The sequence below is a fragment of the Rhamphochromis sp. 'chilingali' genome (genome assembly GCF_963969265.1).
Source record: "Rhamphochromis sp. 'chilingali' genome assembly, chromosome: 22".
Taxonomy (NCBI): Eukaryota; Metazoa; Chordata; class Actinopteri; order Cichliformes; family Cichlidae; genus Rhamphochromis; species Rhamphochromis sp. 'chilingali'.
This window is the reverse complement of record NC_137950.1, coordinates 18,942,606-18,959,208: the sequence shown is the minus strand read 5'-3', so window position 1 is coordinate 18,959,208 and position 16,603 is coordinate 18,942,606. Positions and strand designations below refer to the sequence as shown.

General features: G+C 41.6%; 1 protein-coding gene across 3 annotated transcripts in view; it reads right to left on the bottom strand.

The window, feature by feature from the left end:
* adkb (adenosine kinase b) overlaps nucleotides 1-16,603 on the bottom strand; it is a 131,769-nt gene that overhangs the window by 67,290 nt on the left and 47,876 nt on the right. For all 3 annotated transcript variants that reach the window (XM_080873506.1, XM_080873504.1, XM_080873505.1), the window contains 2 exons: nucleotides 14,989-15,161; nucleotides 10,249-10,357 (listed from right to left, as the gene is read on the bottom strand). In XM_080873506.1, the coding sequence (XP_080729632.1) occupies nucleotides 10,249-10,357; nucleotides 14,989-15,161 (282 nt within the window). The remainder of the gene's footprint in view (nucleotides 1-10,248; nucleotides 10,358-14,988; nucleotides 15,162-16,603) is intronic.

Sequence of the window (16,603 nt, the reverse complement as noted above, 5' to 3'; positions counted from 1 at the left end):
GTGCTGCTGAAAATCTGACACTTGCCAGAGGTCCAAATGTTCCAACAGAGCAACGGCAGCCCTGCCGGCTAAGTCTCTTTAAAGCCTCCAAAGCTGCTTACAATATACACTTGAGAAACAATAGATAAGGTCAGAGTAGTAGCCTATGTCTGAGTGGGACCATGTATGAAAGATCAACACTTTCACACTGCGTGTGCTGACCTCAGGCATGCTGACGGCAACCCGGGGGAAAAAGACGTTTGTATTAATTCTGAAGCAATTAAGTGACTGATTAGACAAGTACACTTTTTTTTCCAATTTCAGAAAGTAAAAACAGGGCGATGACAAAATCTGAACGATTTGAGGAAAGTATTGAATTGCAGTTTTGCCTTTGCGGTTTGATTTTGAATTAGTTCTGACTTTCTGTACCTTCCTACCTGAAAGACTAATAAAAACAGATCACGTCAAAGTAACTCAAGGGATACTTTTTGACATTTACTTGATACCATCTTGTTGCTTCGGCAGTAAGCTTAGCTTAAAGGGTCCTAAAGTAAAGAATTCCCACTAAGAGATTGTGTAAAGTTGACTAATTAGTACATTTCATGTTGTTTGATTAATCCTTATGAAGACAGAAAAGATAAACCGCTTGAGAAAAAGCACTTACATTTTGGGAGTTTCGCTTATGTACGACTTAAAAGCAGAGACTCAAAGAAATCACTGCTACATATTATTACTTAAAAAAAATTAGGTTGGCTTCACAATGCAGCAGATATTGGACTGAGATCAGCCACTAACTTAGGAAAGAATCTTACCATTAAAAAAATTCAAGAATGCATCATCAACACATGAATGGATCATTTGCTTTCAGGCCTGATTTATGAACTAATGTTTCAGATGAGACAGCAACTACTAAAAGCAGCTTACAACTCTAATTTCACTGTACGTCACATTACACTGCAACAACAAAACGAGCAGAACAGAACTCCATCTGCCACATTCTTTTGAAGCACTCTATATGGGTTAATTATTTACCAAGTTACATTCTCAAGGATTCAGACCATTAGACAGTCAAAATAAAACGACTTCTAGCCAATGCTTGTTACTTATAACTAATAATTAGAGAATATAAATTACCTTTTCTCATGATAACTCAGTAAAAATATTACTACAGCCTCCTCGGTGGTTGCCCAGAGATTGCACTGAATTTTGTGGCTGTCAGAGACGAATACACCATCTGCTGCCTAGAAGTTGAGCATGCAACACCCTCAACCCTGGGATACCTGTGCAATCGCTTTGGACTGGCTGCAATCACTGTCAAACAGACTGGCGAAGATGTGCAAATAACTGCTGCCTAATACCTAAGCGGAGACAGATTACCGACAAGTTGCAATCAATCTTAAACAGTCTGTGCTGATGGCCAACTCATCTGTGATCCAGCTCTTTGCAGTTGGACTCTCAACTCAACTGGTAGCCAAGCTGGTTGTATTAAGTTCCCATGTCCTTTTGCATCTAAATCACTGAGGAATTTATGTATTGCTGTTTTAGGATTCTGAACTCTTTTTGAAGGTCTCCACCGAGTCAGCTTGGAAAGATCGGTCCCCTCGAGTTCTGAAACAAGTAGGGGGACCACTAAAAGGTTTCGATTCGATGACCTCAGGTTATGAGAAGAGGTATGTATATGAATCAAATCAGCAATATAGGGAGAAGCCTGTCCCTGTAATGCTCTAAAGGTTAAAACTAAAATTTTAAAATGGAACCTAAATCTGACTGGTCATATGAGCTACCTTTTTTTAAACGGGTCAGTAGTCCCGCTGCAGAGTTTTGAACAACCTGTAGATGAGCTAGCCCTTACTTGTTTAGATAAGTAAACAGACTAGTACAGTAGCTGAGTCTTGTAGAGATAAAAGCATGGATTATCATCTCAAGGTCATTTGTTGACATGATAGATATAAGTTTTGAAATGTTCTTCAAGTGAAAAAAAAAAAGCATGTTCTTACTATTTGATTTAAAATTCCCTCTAAAGAAAAAGCTTCATCAAAAATAATACCTAGATTTCTAAGGTTATGCTTCTGTGAGTAACCTAAATCACCCACTTGCTGTTTAATATCAGACATTGCACTGTCCGGTACAATAATCAAAGTTTCAGTTTTGTCTGGGTTTAGCTGTAAGCAAATGTTGTTCAACCATTATTGAATGTTTAATGTATGATTAAGTCAATCAGAGCAGAGAACTATGAACTTCAGCTAGAAGGTTTAAATGAGTAGTAGAGCTGAATGTTGTCAGCAAAAAGATGATAAGATACATCAGGAAACTGCCGCATTGTCTGGCCTAAAGGAAAAATGTATATTAAAAACAGAATAGGTCCCAGCATGGAGCCCTGAGGAACTCCACACAGCAGCTCTGTGGATTCAGACATGATCTGGTTTGCAAACACACTAAAATTGTATTGTATTATAAAGGTAAAGACCCTGCAGTAATAGAGCAAAAAAACCCAACAATCAGATGAGCCCCCATGGGCAAGCAATTTGCAAAAGTAGAAATGAAGAATTCCCTTTTCACAGGAAGAAACCTCCGGCAGAGGCAGGAAGGATTGAAGGTAAGGGGAGGGAGACAGGACAATTACATCCCACACAGAATTAAAGGATCTGAAATAATAAAAAAAAACCTTCTGGAATACAATGTCAGTAAATTCATTATAAAATACTGTACATCAGCCTCAAAAGTCATTATTGTCATTTTAATTCACTGTGTATCCAGCATAAAATGACAGAACAAAGCTGTGCCCTAGCTTATTGTAGATCATAAACAAATTAAAGCATGAAAGGAAAAATAAAACCTTGCAGAAGGAAACAATTCTCAGAGAACAGTGTCCCACATCTGCTGAACAGAGATGCACATCTGTGGTGATTCTTTGTAGGCCTCTTTCAGAACCTGTCACAGTGACCTCAGTGCTACAGATGGTTTGTGGCGAGGAGACGATTCCAGCAATATTTACTCAGTGAAGGCTTTATTCTCCAGCGTGATAATGTAACACCGTCTGACACTTAACTCTACTCACTATCTTTGCCCAGGAGACATGCTATCCTAAAGCGTTTGCGGTTCCATCATGTGAATCTTAATCAGATACTTAGCCAGTAGAGCAGGTTTTTACTCTCCCTGGTGAGAGTATCAACACATGGCCATCAGGCACAATTCACAGCCGCAAAGTGGCTATTTATTTTCTGCTCAGCATTACTTGACAAATAATTACTCAGTCTATTCAATTAAGCCGTGGAACTCACACAAATGGCCACAACATCCCAGTGTAGCACTGAAACATTATTCCACGTTTTACAACTCGGTCTCATGAATAAAAAGGCACACACATGGCAGGTGCTTTGATGCCTAGGGAGCGAGGGGACAAGGTGATGGGAAGCAGAAATATCATTAAGTCCGAACTATTTCATCCACAGGAAAACAGCCTTGTTGTCGGTGGAGCAGATGCGCAGAGTAATCTGGGATGAAAGGACATGGTGTTTTCCCGACTGCAGAAGAAAAAACAGTTTTTACAAGGTGACGTGTGTAGAAGCAGAGAGTCGCAATGCTGCTAGAGCACTATGGACCGCATCCTGGGAGCTTACCACAGGTGCAAAACAATAGATTTTTAATTGCGTTTATTATTTTTTATTATTAATTTACAGATCCCACCGAGTCACAAATAGCAGACTGATGATTTCTGTGCATTCAATGCATCAGTGAAGGGGTATCAGAGGTATTTAATGTGAGTTTCTTGTTTGTTTGTGACTTTACCACCTCTGTTTTTTACTTTTTTTTTTTACTTCAATTAGCTTTATTTTGACCTCAGCGGCAGAGAGAAGAAGTTAGGAGGACTGTGAATGACAGCTAAAGACAATGCAACTGTCACAATGAGATTAAATGAATAAAGTTTTTAACAAAATAACTATATAACATTAAAAACAAAGTTTTTCTTTGTTCCATTGGTATTTTTTAATCTAAGAATACATATAAATTCAACAAAGGTATTTGTATTTATGTATTGATTATATTTTGTTTTATGAAGCAATGCTTGGGTAAAGCTAACTGAGTATCACAGCTTACTAATTTAACAATGGCATCAAACTAATATTCCGCATTGACTGAATCCTCAGTCAAGGTTCCTGCAACTATACAGGAATGAAAAAAATCCTTTTAAACTTCACACAGAAATCTGTGCACAACAATAAATACATAAAGATCAATACATAACCCACTGCGTACGATGAGAACTTCCTCTCTGTAATAAACAAGGTGAAATCTTGACATCCTGAAAACCTTCAGCACAACAACACATTTCCTTTGTCAAAGATTACACTGTAAATATAGAATAAATGGGCAAACAGAACAATCACTAGTGAGATAAAAGTACATTATCTCTCTACCATCCATCCGTTTTCTTCCTCTGATATTTGTGGTGTGGGGCTGGAGCCGGGTTACCGGTCAGCCATTGCATTGCATTCAATGGTAATGCAATATTAAGCGACTGGACTTTTTTAATATTCTTGAAGACGTCCAGTCGCTTTTCTTTTCAGGATCCTTAGATTACCATGACCTGAATGACTGAGAATCTACACAGACACAATAATACAAATTATAGGACTGTCAAAGAGATCAGTCTGATTACATGATAGTAATTTGTGATAGACTATTTGTGTGCTGTTTAGAGAGGTTAAGTAAGAAAGCCGTTGCACACCACAGCAATCGCCATCTGCTGGGCTCTAGATAGAAATAAGGTTTTTTACTGGCTTCATATTTCTGAATTTGGCTTACATCCACCTGCAAGGTCAACTTAATGATTTATTGGAAAGAAATTGACAAAAAGCCTCAAAACTCAAACATATGAGTTATACAAGTGTATATGTGTATTGTCAACATATGCAAAATGCCATATGTTTTGAAATATTATGTCCCATATGACCTCTGACCTCTCCTTCAAGATCAATAAATTGATCCAAAGTGATAATAAAGCTATTTAGCGCTACTTAAATGATTATGAGCTTTCAGACTGACAGGAACATGGTGGCATGTACATTACTGTAACAGGTTATAACTTTTTAAATACATAATAGTTTCAATACACGAGCAATGTTCCTGAATAAGTTTGTTTTTTTCATTTCTTTAACAAAACAAACTTGTAATGAAAACCTTTTTTCACCTGATATTTATTATTAAAAATGAAAATTAAAAAATGAAAGCTAAACATGTACTAGAGCCACATAAATAAAAAATATAATATTAAAACAGCTTTCAGCAAGCAGATAACTTTATAAATAAGTTTTCACTGCACTAAAAACTTACAAGTCCGATAAAAACAAACAAAACAAAATAAATATATTAAATATATCATACTGCTAGAAAGTGAGCTGCCTTGTCAGAGGTTACTGAACTTTCATTTTTGTATCTATTAAACGCACACAACGCATAAAATGAGACCAAATACCAGCAGCCATGGAGTGGATGCTGCATTTATTAATTCCCTTGAAGGAATTTTGAAGAGAAACTTTACAGTGGATAGATCTCACATTCAGAATTCAGACTCCATTTTTAATATAATGCAGTAGTCTATGTTGGTACACATTATTTATGTTCTAACCGTAAACACTGTAAATCAAAATGAATACACGAGGGCTCCAAGTCCAAGAGAACTTTTACTTTTAATGCACTACTGCTTTTTTTTACTTAACCAAAACATCTAAAAACTGTCTGCCAAATCTGACACGGCAAGAACGAATCGAGTCTCAAGGATAATTGTAAACAACCTAAATAAATTACGCAGTGCAGTAAAAGCCACAGTGTCTCAGCAGCCAGTGTCTCTGCCCTCTTCACCCTAATTTGCCACACTCCGCCCACTCAGGCCTGCAGCGCCGTGGAGCTGGCTGATCCTCCAGCCGGGCCGGGCCAGCCCATACGTCCCACTGGCACAGGACATCCCGCCAGGAGCCAATCACCAAGCCTGCGCTCCTGACAGCTCATTACCACTCAATTAGGCAGGTGCACCTCCATGCACAGTCTTCTGACAAATACAGCCCTCCCAGATGCATGTTTAACATTCAAGAGAATTATATAGTGACAGCAAACAGTAAACGCCTCACCCTTATCACTTGATTGCCTCAAGATTGAAATCCTATAATTGGCCTAGGCCAGCGGGAGAAAAAAATAAATTAGCCAATAAATATGATGCAGTCGACTTGTAATTGAACAATTATGAATTCATATTCATAAGATGTTTGCTGCCAATTACAAAATGCCATCTGATTAGGCGCAATTTGAAATGACATTGTTCCACGCTAAAGACACTGTGGTGTCAGCCTAATAAAGAGGAGACACATCATAGCAGTAGCTCGGCCACCGACATGACCTCCAGAGATGAGAGACATGCTGACACAGTGGCTTGGCTGGTGACAGACGGGATTTGGCACCCATTGCTCTTTGTCCCCCCTTCAAAACCTACCGCTTACGCTCGCGTGCACCGAAAAATATCAGCGCCGAGGGTTGACTTTCACAAAATTTAACACCAGTGGGCACAGATTGTACACATAACAAAACACAAGCAAGGCAAAAATTTTTAAAAAAAAAATCTCGATCCCTTGAGAACAGATTCTAATCAAGATGAAATGATTTACAAATCTATTTAATAAGGCTTGCCAGAAGTCAAACTTGGCATGTAAATGCGGTGGGGATTAAATTTCATCGGCAACCAAGACTGTAACTGATCGCCTGCAGACAAAGGGGGAGCCTGCCAGATTTTTTTCTCCCCATCCACTTCTATTCCCTCCCTCTCCCTCTTTTTTTCCTCTCCAGTGCCTGCGTTTTGCCTCGTGATCCCTCCCTGGCTGTGTGGAAGGACAGGGGCAGTGCAGAGTGGTGCAGTACAGAGTGTGGAGGAAAGAGAGAGAAAAGACAGAAAAGGAGAGGCAGGAAGGAGAGGGGAGATGGAGATGGAGGAAGGGAGGAGATAAAGAATGGTGGCGAGAGGGGGAGTAAGAAGGAGAGAAGGGTAGAAAAGCAGGAGAGAGGGAGATCTCAAGGTCAGTGTGAGGACAGTGTGGTCCTCTGAGTTGGACAGAGACACAGCCGCAGTCACCTCTGTGCTAATCAGCCCTTCGGCTGGCTGATGAGGTGTCAGTTAGACGTGTGTGTGTGTGTGGAAAACCTTTCCCTTTGCTTTTTTGGCTGCAAAATGAAGGGGGCTGATCGGGCGGAGTAACAATGTGTGTGTGTGCGTGCACCACTCTGGGGTGTAAGCAGGCTGACGTGCAGCTTGTGGTGCCAGTACTGCGCTTTTTTTCTGCTTTTGCCTTCCCTTTCTCCTTTTTTTTCCTTGCATATTATGCTACAGTGAACTCAGCTTTCCCCTGCAGTGAGGGCAAGAATACAACTGCCAATTAATGCTATATGTGGTGTGCCAGTGTTAACAGTGTGAGGCATTATAGTTCAACTTGCTGTGCTGTTTGAAAAAAAAAAAAACTGGGAAAAAAAAGGGCGGGCTAGCCATTTTCCTTGGGCGTGGCTAACCTCTTGCAGGCTAACGTGGATTGTGCTCCCAGCGCAGGGTGCAAACGAACAGCATCCGCAGCTGTGATTAGGTTTGTGACCTAACAGCTCTGCAGCTTGTGTCTCATTGGGTGAGTTTTGCGTATGAGGCCAATTGGCAGAGGCAAGCGTCTCCTCCGTCTATCCTTGGCTTATTTCTGACCATCTGTGCCCAGTCATTAACAGGCCTTTTCACAGTCAATTGTCTTGTTCGTCTCCCCTCTTCCCCGTTTCTGTTGGTTTCACTGTGCATGACCGTGAGGTGGAGCTTCTTCTTCTTCCTTTTTGTTTTTTTTCCCCCTTGAATTTAAATGGCAGAAGTTAGGAGAGGCCATTTTATTATCCAGGGCTAAGGAGAGCTGTGGAGACGTAGGTTAATTCAAAGTGGCATCATGGAGGATGCATCAAGCAGCGGAGATCAAATTACAGGGCAAAGCCCTCGGTGGTAAAAACAAGCTAGTGGTATGCTGCATAATGTGTGTGTGTGTGTGTTTAACAGCATCTGTGTGTGTGTGTTTGAGAGACTAGAGAAAAAGAGAAGGGGGACACAAGGAGGAATAAAAAGGAAAAAGAGGAGGATGAAGAGGGGGGTAAAGGGATGGGGATGGAAGGAAAGTGGGAGCAAAAAAAAAGGAGAGGGAGAAGAGGCTAACTGGGCCAGTGTGCACATGCACACATCACCCCCTCCAATTAGAGTCACTCACCCCCCCCATCCGCCCCTTCTTACAATACATCACCCTCCATTTCTGATGTTTACAGTCGTCGGGGAATGAAATAACTGCACACATCACTGCAGCAGCGACGGCATTGAAAAAAAAAAAGAGAGATCTCCTCTGCCTGAAATGCATTTAGCTATTCCTTCTTCCCCCTCATGCTTTTGTTATTGGTCTTTGTGCAATGATTTGCCTAAGGACCCAGATTTCCTAGCAACAGCCTGCCACCAAACATTTGGCAGGAGTTCAACATTCTCTCTCTTTGTGAGAAATGGCAGTGCTGCCTCCCTGCTCTGTGTCTGCCACCAGCCCTGCTGCTGCCGCCGCCGCCGCTGCCGCTGCTGATGCTGGATGAGCCAGACTGGCTGCAAGAGCCCTCTAATAATTCTGTTTTCATCCAATCACACCACATAGTAGCAGGCACCTTGAGAGCCTCTGCCAGGATTCATCAATCACCTCTTTAACACGCATGTTCAGACAAACACAGAGGCATGTGCGAGCAAACAGAACGCGAACGCACACACTCTTGCGCGCGCACGCTCTTGTGCGCTTTCCGGTAATTAAATTTACAGATTAGAGCGAACAAAGCTACGTATACCACCACAGCAGTAGTTTAATGAAAATCAACAAAGCACATTAATGCATAGCAAAGGTTGGTACAGTGAGCGGGAGAGAGGGAGAAGATGTAAAATCTGGCCGTAAATTGGGTAAATACATCTGAGTGCTCTCGACAAGGTTAATGGAGAGAGGAGGCCTTAGTGAACGCTGGTCTAGACACGCCACACAGTATTAAGTGGGAATAGCTGTGGCAGTGTATCTGGCTAAGTACTTTAGAAGTGCGAACGGGACTCTAATAAAGCGAATGATCCCCCTGTTTTGACAAAGAGGCCCAGGAGGGACGCTGAACACCACGTTTTAGATTCCAAGCACTGACAAACACCCATTTGTGGCCCTTCTATCCCCCCTTCCAAATCCCACGGAAGCTTTTCCCCTGCGCGCTACGCTGTCGGATGTGGGCAAAACCCAACTGCCAATTTGCAGAGGATGTGCCATGTTTGCTAATGCGAAGCAGAGGCTAAAAATGAGACCACACAAACTCTGGAGGATGGACTGACTGATCTGCTTTCTGGCACGACCACTGAAAGATTCTTTTTCCTCCCCTCTAATAAACAATTTTTCGTTTGGTATTCGTTTCTTCGACTGGGCGGCTAATTATGAAACCTCCATCATTATTGCACTGCGATGCACTCGTGTTTAGAGGACTTGTGGGCAATGGGGAGGTGGGTGGGGGGAATTGGGAATATCACTTGGGACAACATGCCAAGGAGTATGCTGAATGCTGAGCACTAACGCTGATTTATGTCGATAATGAACTGCTTAAAGACGTGGAATGCAGCGCAATTTCAGGGCTATCGTCTTGACTTGAGATCAGAGAAAATGTCGATCTGCCGGAATTAAATATAATCCCAAACAGTGAAACATGAGCATAGCAGGCCATCCCACTCCAGAAGCTGTAAGTAAAGACATTACCTCAGTGGGCGCAGCTCGAGCGTGTGTGAATATCTAAGCGCACATCTGTCCTCCTCAATCTGTGCGTGTGTTTTGTCTGTAAGGAGAAGATTGCGTGGGAGTGGGGGGTTGGGAGCTAAAACCGAATGAACTTGCATAATCAATTTTCACACTTTCACAGCACCTGTTGGCCTGTCTTCACGTTAAAAGAAATGAATGAATGCATTACATGTAGAACAATTTCACACTATGTTGCAGCTTCGCGCACAAAGACCTGGGGAAAAAAATAGGGGGAAAATGGAGCTGTATTGTCTCAATAGGTAACATAGCTCATTTCACTCGACAAAGGATGAATGGATATATTGACAATGCAGAAGGCGTGCTGAGGCATTTCCTGAATAAAGCCTCTTAACATTTTGTCCTCCTCTGGCAGTGGAGTTGGGGAACAGTCATTTTGAATGTAGAGGGTCTCACTTACCGCAATATAATAGACCTTGGCTTTCTTCACCAGCTCCCAGTTGCTGTCCAGGTCCAGGTGTTTTTCCTTTTTGTAGCAGTTTGCCGCTGCCAGGTTAGCAACAAGGGACCTGCCGAGACAGACCCCATAAATCTTCTGCCTCGCTTATCATCCATCTTAATTTTGTCTCAAAAACATCCTTAAAAAACACTCAGGCCTCAGACTTTCCTTTGTTCTTTTGTGATATATAAGGATGATAATAGTTCCTAAGAATGTCTGAGCCAAGGTGAATTAAAGTCTATCTGGATCTCTTTATTTTTCCTTTCTTTAAAAAAACGGTGCTATCTCAAAAAGAAAAAATACACCAAAGAAAGGAGATTAAACAAGCTGAGGGGTTTTCAAAGCCAAAAGAGAGACACCCTAAAATTATTCATATCATATTATCACCTGTAAAAGTTCTGCATAGATAACAAGGGTGGGAAAACAACAGAAGGAGATTACTAAATGAACACTTGAGTAGTGAGTGGTGGGAGCTGGAAAGTGAAGCAGGTGGTATTGTCTTAACACAGCTCATTAGCCAGTCCTCGTGCGCTGTATCTTTATGAGCGGCCATCAAAATGAGTGCAACCATCATAGCTACTTAGGCGAAAACTGCTAGGCGACCATATGACAGGAGGGTGTTGCTACACGAAGGTCTGTTCTCACATGGCGAGAAAAAAAAAGCAAAAAAAAAAGCTGCTCTCCGTGGTTAGTGTCAAAGAAAAGAGTAACAGTGTGCTAAGCTGATCAGCGTGTGATGATGAAGGCTACGATATGGCAGCTGAATTGGGACCGTGTTTGACCGGAGCTGCCGTAATGGACTCAAAAGGTTGCTACGAGCGTGACAGACAAAACGAGTGTTGTTAACTGAGAAAGTCCAACGGACGCGAGCAGAGCAAATAACCATTATGATGTGACATATTTAAGAGGACAAGCCGAAATGCCACAGTGAGGCACTCCAGGTTAAAATGCTCATTAGGAATTTAACAAAAAGGAAAGAAAAGAAAACTAGGAAATCCAGAGGAATGATTTCTAGTTTTATCAAAGTGGAATAACTGTCACGCATCGATTTCTGTTATAACTCAGTCAAACTAGAGTGAAAATAGCTGAGATTGAATGTGCGACCACTTTCAATAGTATGGGTCAGCTGGAGGAAACCTGTCGCCAAACACTTGGAGAGACTTCAATTGCTCTCACACAGATTGGTGAAGGTTTGCAAATAGTTGCCATCTGGTTTATAAGCGCATACAGTCTGTGAACAGGTTGAAGTCAATCTGTCAACCAGCACCAATAAGCGCAACTCTTATGAGACGCCTGTCTTTGCATTACTAGACTCGACTCTACTGGCTGACAGTTGCTTGTTTTTTTGTTATATTCCTACAGATGAGGACAGATTCACTGCCTTTGGTGAATCTCTCAAATTCCTCTAGATCCGATGATAGTTTGGCACGGACCTTACAGAATTCCAAGACGATGCTTTATGAAGGCCAGTCGGTAACATTTACTTTAATCTTCTGGAGGTAGTTCTTCACCATGAGCAACGTTGATGTGTTGGAAAACAAGGCGATGACCCAGACTCTGTTTTTCTGCTGACTGCTTGAGGTTTTCTTTTAAAATCTTCCCGTATCCTTCTTCCTTCATGATTCCTTCCACCTTGACGAGATTCCCATTTCCAGGCACACTAAGGCATCCTCACAGCATAATACTCCCACCACCGTGTTTCACTACTGGGGACATTCTCTATCTCCAAACATCAGCAGCATCTCTGTGGCCAAAGAGCTCTAGTTTTGTCTCATCTGATCAAGGGACACATTTCCAGTGTGCATATTCTTGCTTACTATACTTTACTCTGGCTTAAAAGTGTTTCTGCTGCAGAAGTGGAGTTTTCCTTGCTGTTCCTCTTGTGCAGGGTTTTAGTGATTGTTTTCTTTGACTTCATTCCTCAAGTCATTCAATGGTGTCTCGGCAGTTTTTCTGGGGTCTTTAGACACATCTCTCACTAGCTTTCTTTCCAGAATCTTTGAAATTTCCGCTTCCTACTTCTGCCAGGCTTGTTCTGTACTGTGTGGCCTTCTTTGAAATTTCTTGATGATACTTCTCACTCCAGTTCTTGACACTTGGAAACACTATAACTAAAGATAAAGTCTGAACTGGTTTCTTTTGTTTTTGGCATGATGTTTTCTCAAGTGAGAGCTCAAACCATTGCTAAAGTTTTTATACTGTGTGTAAGCTAGAAGATAACCCTCAGTTTCAACTTGATTTTATAAGCTTTGAGCATTACAAGTTAAAGCACATGATTGCACAGCAGTGGTTTGTGCCATGGCTCAATAAAAAGATCAGGTGTTTAATAATATTGACCTGAGTGGTTTTATCTGAAATAATTCTGTTATTGTGTACACGCAGAAATAATTTACGCTTTCTAAAGAAAACTGGTATGTTTTGAAATGCTATGTTGAAAATCCCAAGTGCAGAGTTACCAAGTGGCTGTGTCATTTTGCAGTTAAATTAACGCCCTGCAGCAACAACATGGCTTGTGAAGGCATTTCTGTTTCAGATGAGGTTCTGGCTCTGCTCTGAATGTAAGTAGTTAATGTGAATTTCTGTGTATGTGACCAGCAACAGATTTGTGATTCTTTTCAGTTTAACACAAAGAAATTCCACATAATTATCAACTTGACGCCAGTCAGCTGCAAACCGATAGCAGCCCGATTCCATCGTATCGCCTTTTCATCCCATCTTTACGCACGAATGTCACTTTGAAGATGGCAGCTGACTGTGAGTGGTTGCAGACCTGGTCCTCATCTTCGAAAGAAAAATTTCGAAGCCAAAGAGACCACAAGTTCATTGCACACAGTTGTTGCATTTTTGGTCGTGCTGCGGTCTCAAACTATTGTTTTCCCTTGTGAAACTGTAGCAATTATGCTATAGAAAACCAGTGAATGTGGTGAACAGGCTGTGTACACTCCAACAAACTGGCAACACAACAAAGGAACGGTTCACCCTCATAAACAAAATACTCAAGTTTTTCCACTGGCATGTAGTGCCATTTATTCATCTCCATTGTTTGGTTGTGAGACACCCAGCTTTGAAGATATTAGCTGTAGCGACATCTGCCTTCTAATGAATAAAATTGAACAAAATTGTTTCATCGTATTTACATCTGTTTTTTAGAAAGACCTGATTACTCCAAAAAATAAAAAATAAATCCACAAACTAGTCGTCATGTGTTTAGTGTATTTGTAATTTCCCTTCTACTGAACTACACCCCCTCCAGCCACAGAAGTGCGCATCATTGTTCACTTCAACAATCATTCCTTTTGTAAAGTGATATATTTGCTGGGTGTAGTTTGGCAGAGAGAAAATAGGCATTACTTTTACATTATTAACTTCCACAACATTCAAGAGAAGCCAGACATTTCTGCAACAATATCTCCAAAACTGGCAACTCACACCAAAGAAATCTAGATGGATAAATAAATAAATAAGCTATGGCTTTAAGTATTAATAATGTAATGAATCTAAGCAATTAATTTACAGAGGTTCTTGCCAGTGCTTAATAATATATTAAGTTATGCTAAGGTCATCTTAAAACTAAGCTACAGAAAATAACTGCTGACAGGCTAGCAGCATCTTTCACCAAACTGGGAATTTTTAAACGTGAAAATTATCAGCAAGATCTTCACACAATCTAAAATATTTAAATATTTTAAATATCTGCACAAATTATTGCAGTTTTCTGCATTGAAAAGTTGATATAAAGAAATTTGCAGCAATTACTATGCAAGAGCTCCTGGAGAGACTGGCTGATTGAACCCCTGATTACACTTGTAAGATTTTAATAAACAAATTTCTTAATAGCTAAAATGTGATTATTCAACGTAGGGCATCTGCACAGATTGGGACTCAAACTGTCAGATTTTAGTAAAGGAGGCAGGTTTTTTTTCTGTATCTTTGAAGACTTGCACTAATCAAAGCCTTAGGGCTGTGACACACTGGCTCCCAGTACTTCAAAGCCATCACCCTTCCAATCTGGCCCTGCTGGCGACCTTTCCTCTGGCCTCCTGAGCTGTCTGTTAAACACCTGTAAGAAATATTACAGAGCTCGTCTCCCTGAGCACGGCACCTGACCTTTTCAGGTGTCAGAGCCCACATCAAACAATCCCACTAAGACCATTCAGCAGGGCTGACTCCCGGGGCGGTCAGGGTCCAGGCGTTGACTGACTGACAACTCCAGTAGCAGCGGATAAAGGGCTGTAAAGGAAGGGAGTGTTTGAAGGAGGTGGTTATTGATCCACACCTGGTCTATCATGAACTGGAGCCCTTAATGTTAGTGTTATTTGTGTATCTGTGTGTGTGTGTGTAGGCTGTGACCCGACGATGCTGGTGTGAGAGTCACCAGAGAGGCTAAAGCCCCTTTTACAGTCCAGAAGGCTGACAGGTGAGAACTGGGATAGCCCAGGCATCCCTAACACATTGCTACTGTCAGCCTATAGATGGATGACAACCCACTGGGACGGCAGAGACTGAGTGGGGGCCTGGAAAAACACGCTCAAGCTGTTCCTTTTCCTTTTGATGTGTGAGCTGAGCTATGATTCCCTGTTATGACTTCTAGCCCCGAGAAGTCAACTGCTTGCCCGTGGAAGTCAAAATGAACCAAAAAAACTCTCTTAAAGCCGGGTTACGGGTTACTCCTTGGTCATGGATAAATGAAAGGTTGCAAACCTATTGTCTCCCGTGATACAGGCTGCACAGGTACCAGTCGGCTCCTCGTTTTGCTCATAGTAATGGGCATCGACATGGGCTTCTTCGGCCTTCTTCTTTAGGATCTCGCCAAAGCGGTCTTTCCCGATGCACCCGAAGAAGGTAGCCACCTTATGGGGCTTCTGGAGCATCCACTGGGAAGGAGAAAATGAAAACAGTTACACAGAGCTCAGTTTACAAAATATAAGTCTGTTTGAGGGGTCAAGTTCAGCTAAGGCAGATGGCACACAAACTGTAGCTTCACAGCAAACATACTGCTTGTGATATATGAGGGCTGCGAGCTGTCGTAAACAGCCCAAGACCAATTCCACTCCGCACAGAGGCACTATTCTCATCCAAGCACTCCTTCCTCCATGTGTGCTAAAAACAGTCTCATCTCCTTATTTACACAAACCCCATAATTCAAGGCTTCATCCTTCTTATGCAAACACAGACTCTGAGTGTGTGACAGAGTATGCAGCCGCTACCGCAGGACACTCCCCGAACTGCTCGCTGGACAATTTTTGGTCCTGACAGTCTTGATGTACTCAGTGACTTTTACCTGATGAGGGAAAAGGGGGTGGGGGCTGCTCAAATTCTACAGCGCTCAGGTTTAACCTCCAAAGATTTATTGACGTACAGTACGTGCTGCTGTTTGCTCGTTTTATTGCAGACTCCTGTTTTGTTGCTGACGGGGGCCCCTTGTGAATGAGATGTTGCTGCTTTTGGGGATGACCTGTATATGTGTGAAATTAATCATTTCACACGACCAAACAGCGTCTCGGTGGGGGAAGAAAAATGCATTTTCATCAACCGTCTAGAGAAGCTCTCCTCTGTTTTTTGTTTTTTTGCGTTCCCCCTATGCCCCACCCTTCTGGTCTCCAGGTAAGTAGTTCAGATGAAAATAAAAAATAAGGAGGAAAAATAAAAATAAAAATATCCAGGAAAAGATTCATTACATCGCACAAAGCTCACCTGTGTTTCCAGACTAAGGTTGACAATTTGCAAGCGCAGCTGATCAGGGCATAGAGTTTTTTGACTATCTATCTCTGTTTTATGAAACAAAGAAAACTTCTTGCCTTGTTTACAGCCAATTTACCTCTTCATGACTAACGCGAGGGATGGCATAAATCCCATGTTAGCATTCTATTAAAGGCCAGTCAATTTTTAAGCTTTTTAAGAGACAAAAAGAAAGCTGTACTCATAAATACACGTTGATTTTTGACTTATTTGTTGTATGTCTTTTCTAATAAATTAATGAACTCTCCAATAAACAGACGTTGGGAGAGATGGACATCACCGTTCCACCTAAATGTGTTTTACACCAAAAGGAGAGAGAGAAGTTGCAGGCACAGCATGCTGTGGAGGTCAATATTAATTTGTGTCTGCACCTTCAGCCTCAAGATATGAAAGATCATACTTATCTTTTGTTATCTGAGAAGGGGTCTCCTTTGCCAGAGAAACAAAAACGTGAAGAAACAGCAACACCGGCATCCAAATAAAATGTAATTAGCAGATTAGACATCAGACCCTCCGGTCTCCAGATAACGAGCTGGCTACACATCAACAACAACAGCTGGTTACAAGTTAACGTTAT